At 32.0% G+C, this 6,810-nt stretch overlaps 1 protein-coding gene across 2 annotated transcripts in view; it reads left to right on the top strand.

Moving 5' to 3' along the window:
- Positions 1–6,282, top strand: part of LOC110024253 (serine/threonine-protein kinase HT1) — a 10,109-nt gene extending 3,827 nt beyond the window's left edge. For both annotated transcript variants that reach the window (XM_020724116.1, XM_020724115.1), the window contains 5 exons: positions 4,352–4,473; positions 4,656–4,864; positions 5,155–5,329; positions 5,428–5,562; positions 5,958–6,282. In XM_020724116.1, coding sequence (XP_020579775.1) covers positions 4,352–4,473; positions 4,656–4,864; positions 5,155–5,329; positions 5,428–5,562; positions 5,958–6,167 — 851 coding nt within the window. In that variant the 3' untranslated portion in view covers positions 6,168–6,282. The remainder of the gene's footprint in view (positions 1–4,351; positions 4,474–4,655; positions 4,865–5,154; positions 5,330–5,427; positions 5,563–5,957) is intronic.
- The last annotated feature ends 528 nt before the right edge of the window (positions 6,283–6,810 follow it).

The following is a 6,810-nucleotide window of genomic DNA, read 5'->3' as shown; positions in this document are numbered from 1 at the left end:
TATATATATATATATATATATATATATATACATACATATATATGGACTCGAATTATGTCGTCATTAAAAATTTTGATCTTTTGTTTTTGAAATTTTTTCTCTCTCCTAAATTACTATTTCTACAGTCATTTTGCTTGACATCTCAATAATTCTTAATCCTCAAATCATTTGTCCATTAATATAAGACATTGGATCTATTGTGCAAAACTCTATTTTGCATGAAAATTGTAGGTAGTTGGTTGATGGCTCTTTAGATTAACTTTTATGTTTTGTTCAATCATGAGAATTTCATCATCAATAATCGTTGTAACTTTTCAGGGTGACTCATCCGACCACATTTTTCATAAAATTGTGTGCTTCCCTGCGTTATGGAATTTTTAATATCATTAATAAATCGGCTGTTAGAGTTTGTTTTTTAAAATTAGGTTATAGTAATTATTGCATTAGAGATTTTTCTTTTTTTCGTTCTTGTCAATTAGTAACACTACACTACTCAAGAATGAATTAAGATTTATACATCTTAAGGGATTCTAATGTTAATGGGTAAATTAAGAGAAAAGTAATTGCAGCATAATTCTCCTCTTGCGTCCATAATTATTTTATGGATTTTGAGTACGTTGTTGCCGGAAGATAATTTGTATAAATTCGACAGGCTAATATTCTGTCAATAATGTTATCCATATACAAATTGGATCTGGATTAAGGCGATTAAGCAAAAAAATATTCACTTTAAATTGTACTATGCGAATATAATGGAATTTAGGGTACATTTGGGGCAGCTTATTTGATGCGTTGGCGTTTTGAAAACGCACCTGGACTGTTTGGGTAAATTGCGTTTTGGCAGCTTATGTGTTTTGAAAACACTGAAGACAGTGTTTTCACACTGCATCTAGCTAGGTGCGGTGACAGCTTTCTGACAGCGGCTTCGCTTTTCCAAAAAAATATAAAATTCTAATAGTCACCGCATCTAGTTTATCAGCAGATTATTTTTAATCAGCTTATCAGCTGATTATTCAATCAGCTGCAGTTGCCCCAAACAGACCCTTAGTATCTTTATTTGGCAACAAATCACTATGTAGTCTGCACATGATTAGCTTTATGTTTCGGCTAAATTATGGTTTCACACCTAGCTTAAAATGAGATATGTGAGAGAATATGACCAAAAATGAAGTTTTTTTTAAGGTATTATTATCAATAATTCTTACAGTGTCCGTTTACATTTACATGAGTACTATGGCAATGAAACCGTAGGCTATACAGTAAAATGGAATTAAAAAAATTGCACTTTGACCTTTTCCCGTTTTACAACTAATATTATAAAAACAAGATTCTGGAATATGATGAAATGATGGCTGGATTTCATGATGAAGTTGTACTAGATTATATTTTAGAAATATGAGTCTGTAGGAAACTAGAAGAAAGTAAGAAAGATACAAGAATTATGAAAGATTTTGCAGTTTTCCATGAGAAAATTTTCTATATGGAAGATTTACATTGATTGAATGTGTCCACCCTTTTTCTTTGCTAGTTCTTGTATTAATTGCGAGATACTCCTTTATTTTTTAAGTTATGGTGAACCCGTTAAGGATTAATTAAGAGGTTTCTTTGCTTTGAACCAGTAGTCTAATCACCTCTGATTTTTTTTTAATGTGAGTATGTGTGTTGCAGTCTATATATGGGTATGAATTGTATACTAATTTCTTTCATGTGTTGGGAGAAATTATACTTCATTTTTATAGTTACCTATTCGATTGCAAATGGTAAAAAATTATATCAACAATGGTTTGTTGTTTTTTTTTTGCTTTGAAACTGAAGCTATTAATCATGGATAGATCTTTTTAAAATTTTAGAGGTAAAGGATATTTTTTTCCTTTAAATTTTAAGGTGATTCCTGAAGAAAATTTGATGACAAACATCAAGCAAAAGTTCTTGATTTGTATCTTATAAGTCAAAGAGGGATAGTGAGAAGCTAAGCTATAAATGATAATCCTATTTCATATGTTATTTAAGAGAGTCAAATAGAAAATCTTAAGTTAAACCAAATGTGTAATAAAATTAAGAATTAAAATGACTTTTATTGAAGTCATTCAAGAGTTTATAGGCAGATTGTTTATAATGAGATTGGTGGTGTAGTAAGGTGGATAAAAAATTTGCAAGGATGGTAGTTTAGGAATATGAAAATGAGATATTAAGTAGTCAAGGCAAATAAGATGTCATCCACTAATTTTGACCAATGAGTTGTATCAAGAGTTAAAATGGTTGGATTAAAGATGAAGATATTAAAATAAAAAAATAAAAACATTATTTGTTGGTAAATGTATAGAGTTTTAAAGAAGAATTTGTAAAGTAGAGTTAAATAAAAAAATAAGTGTTGTGTTTGTAAAAATTGAAATTGATTTAACTTTGAATTAGTTGTTAGAAAGATAATTTTGATGAGAATCCAATTGAGATTGCAATTACTATGAGGTATGTTTAGGCAATCCAAAGATGAAATATTAGACTGATGGGGGAATTTTCTGAAGATAAGCAACTTAAATATATTTGAATACATGATATGAATTTATACTTGAACGTGAAATAAATAATTTTTAGTTTGGAAGATCAAGTGATGATTATGTGTGGTAAGTTTAAGTGTAATATATAGATCAAGGCATAACTTGTGATAATGTTAATTGAAATGAAGTGCCTCAAGGGTTATGAGATTAAGTAATATTACATAGACTTGGGAAAAAAAATTATAGAATTGCAAGTATATTGACTATGCTATAACAGGATCAAGTGTTGGGCCATAAAGAAGTTTAGTTGTGATATAAATGAGTTTAATTGATTATTAGTGATTGTCAAACTGGGTTGGTATAAATGAGAATGTTAAAATGATTTATTGACATAAATGTTCACATTATATTCTAAATGCCATCCTCTTTTGCCGTCCACTGTGGATTATCTAGTTATAGATTTGCATTCAATCACAACTGATGATCAAGTTTTGGTGGTTTTGCTTCACCACACTCTTGGAGTTGCAGGCAATTGTACTTTTAGCTGCAAAGCCTTGGTTGTGCTTTATTCATAATTTCAAGCTATTGGAGTAGGTGATTTAACCAAGTGATTCTAGTCCAAAATGTATCGGAGTAGTTCATGGTTTTGTATCATCGGTGATATCTTTGGGTGTCTAAAAGGAGAGAATAACAAAGGATTATCAAGCGAATATGATAATAATTATAGTCTCTTGTGTCCACGATGGAAGGGTGTGTCATACAACTGCATTTGATCACAATTGATGATCGAGTCAGGGTCGTGTAGATTCTCTATGCTTGTGGGTTTGCAGGTGGCTGGACCTTTGGCTTTAAAGCCCTTGTTGCGTCTTCCTCTTCACTTTTGGGATTGGAAGATTTACATACATACCACTCAATTCTTGAACTAACACCTAAGCTTCAATTTTCACATGCACACATTAACTGTGTATTAAAAAGTGTATTTAACTTTTTTAAAGTTAAATGATGGTATTTTTAATGTGATATGAAAGATTTGGGTGTATAAGTCTAGCAAGTTTAGATGTTAAATAGGTAAATACATAGGAATTGGGTGGTGTGTATGTAAATGCGCCTTTGGGATTTGGGTGTATCCTACATCATTTTGTGGTAAAGTTGGGGATGAAATTCCGAGAAAATGAATTTATTATTTAGCCTTTAGTGAACAGAAATTTTTGAATATAACTGGTATTTTGGGTGTATTCAATTGATTGACGAAGATGCAATGTAAGAATATAATTGTATTTTGGGCATTTTCAATTGATGGAAGAAGATGCATTGATAAGAAGAAGTGATAGAATCAATGTGGCGTCTTCAAAAGAAAACGGTGTAATTAATGATAACATGGTTAAAATTTGTGCCAAAGTTGTCTTCAATAGATTTAACACCATGTAGCAATGAATCAGAATTGATAGAAAATTCATCGAGCGGACACTAAACATTCTGCATTAGGCTAATAATGAAGAGATTATTTGAACCCACGAAAATTAATTTAGTGCTTTAAAATAACAAAAACCGACTCGTCTACCTGGAGAGCCTAATTCCATTGATCATGGTAGACGAGTCTAATTACATGGATCATGAATTGCCTCATACAGCTTCAGTTTAGCCTAGCATGGTCTCTGTCATTTCCTAATCCTTCTTATTACTTACAAATGAAAATTTCATTGTAAGCATCTAACCAAAGTTGGAAATTGATATTTTGTTGCATAAACATTTTTGTCTTAGTTGGTCTAAATCATTTAAAATAATTTTTCACTATTGATCGGTATTTATTTTCCAACAAAAGTTTGACTCGGATCATTCCTTTCGTCCTATTGTAGTGAAGCTATTGGACTGGGGGGAAGATGGCTATGCCACCGAAGCTGAAACGGTTGCTCTCAGGGCATCGTTCGAGAAAGAGGTTGCTGTGTGGCATAAGCTTAACCATTCAAATGTTACAAAAGTAAGCTTTCTTATGGACATATCTAAATTGGCATAAGATATCCTTTAAATAAGCCATATGAACGTTGATAAGACTTTTCAAAACCTGGTTGTAATATTTTGTTTTTATTTTTGGTTTTTCCTCCATCATTTTAACTCCCTTATTTTATTCACAATCCAAATGATAATTTATCTTTGCTTTAGTTTGTTGGTGCATCTATGGGAACTAGCGAGCTCAAAATCCCACAAAAAAAATCACAGAACAGCGGCGAAAATTCCCTCCCTGCTCGAGCCTGCTGTGTTGTTGTAGAGTATCTTGCCGGGGGAACATTGAAGACATTCTTGATTAAAAACAGCCGAAAGAAGCTTGCCTACAAAGCTGTAATCCAATTAGCATTAGATTTATCCAGAGGGTGAGTGCTCTAGTATTCTAAATATTGCACTTATAATGTGATATCTTAAAGGGTAAAGTGTCAAAATAGTCCCTTGACCATTTACACGGAGTCATTTGAGTCTATAAAAGTGTCAAATTAGTCTCTGGACTCCTTAAATTGGGGTTAAAATAGTCCTACATTAAGATTATTTCAGCCCATATTAAAAGACTCTAAAAACTAAATGACACTCTGTAAAGAGTTAGGGGACTATTTTGACACTTCTCTCAAATCTTAAATGATAATCTTCAGCATAACTATTTGACTTGTAGGTTGAGTTATCTGCATTCACAGAAGATAGTTCATCGCGATGTCAAAACTGAAAATATGTTGTTGGACACCCAAAGAAACCTTAAAATTGCGGATTTTGGCGTTGCTCGTGTCGAGGCACAAAACCCCAAGGATATGACCGGTGAGACCGGTACCCTCGGCTACATGGCTCCGGAGGTGTGTATTTGCTAAGTTTGTTCTGCAAGCTTTGTTCCACAAGCCTATCCTTACTTTAAGCCTTCTTGATGAATATTTATGAAATTTCTATTGTGTAGGTCCTTGATGGTAAACCCTACAACAGAAAATGTGATGTATACAGCTTCAGCATATGTTTGTGGGAGATTTACTGCTGTGACATGCCATATCCTAATTTAAGCTTTGTTGAAATCTCTTCCGCCGTTGTTAGGCAGGTTAGTGTTCAAATTTTCGCTACCAAATATTTCCATTTACTCAAAACCCTTCAAAATAAATTTATGCATATGACCTTCTCTTGCGCAAATCTTACCATTATTGCTCAATATGTCAAATTGGCACTTGAGATCATCATTTAAATTTTTTTAGAAACAAATGATATATTTATAATCTGTGACATTTACATAAAAAATATTTACAGATCGAATGCCTATACTTTTTGCATCAAAAATTTCACCATCATGACTTTTAAAAAGCGAAATACACCTTGTCATGTATTCGATAAGACGGCATATATATATATATTCAAAATTGAAGTTCAGGTTTTAGATATATAAATGCATAGGAACTGAGTGGCATCCATATAAATCTTCTATAAAATTTGGTCAAACAGAACTTGAGACCGGAGATCCCTCGCTGCTGCCCGAGTGCATTGGCGAACATTATGCGAAGATGTTGGGACCCAAATCCTGATAAGAGGCCCGAAATGGACGAGGTTGTAAAGCTTTTGGAGGCGATCGACACGAGCAAAGGAGGCGGTATGATTCCCGACGACCAAGTTACCAAATGCTTATGCTTCTTATTTCCAACACGCGGCCCTTAACCTGTTCTTCACCTTAACAAACATGTTTTTTCTCTCCTTCCTCTGCCCCTCCATTTTCTTTTTGTGTGTACATTAGATTTTTTTTTTAAATGAATGTTGACGATTTTTTCAGTCTTATACGATATCATTGTCCTTCTCTTTTCTTTTTATGTTTTAAATATTGCTCCTTGTCTTCTTGATATTCTTTATTGAAGGTGATTAGGGTTACTTTTACATGCATGTTGTTAAACTCAATTTTTTTCATTAATGAACTTTATGATCTATATATAGTTGCTTTGAGATGTGTTTAATACATGATTAATTAATCATATTGATGGTCATAAAGTTCTTTATGATTAAATTTGGGTGAGGAAATATTAAACTAAAATTTGATTTTTATTTTTATTTAAAAAAGAAATTAAAAATTTTGTAGAATACCCAAATCAATTATTGGATGTTTTTTTAAAAAATAATCATATTTTATATAATTATATTTTATGCAACTGACTTCAAAATCATCATCACTTATATACATACATACCCCACAGTTCCTATGTATTTACATATCTAGCACCTATACTTTGCCTTTTTTACATTTGTACCATAAAAAATACCAATATTTTAACTTTTAAGTAAGATATGCCTTTTCAAGCATGCAAAAATT

This window comes from Phalaenopsis equestris, unplaced genomic scaffold, assembly GCF_001263595.1.
Source record: "Phalaenopsis equestris unplaced genomic scaffold, ASM126359v1 Scaffold000251, whole genome shotgun sequence".
Taxonomy (NCBI): Eukaryota; Viridiplantae; Streptophyta; class Magnoliopsida; order Asparagales; family Orchidaceae; genus Phalaenopsis; species Phalaenopsis equestris.
Note: the sequence above shows the minus strand (reverse complement) of the source record. Positions and strands in the feature narration are given on the sequence as shown.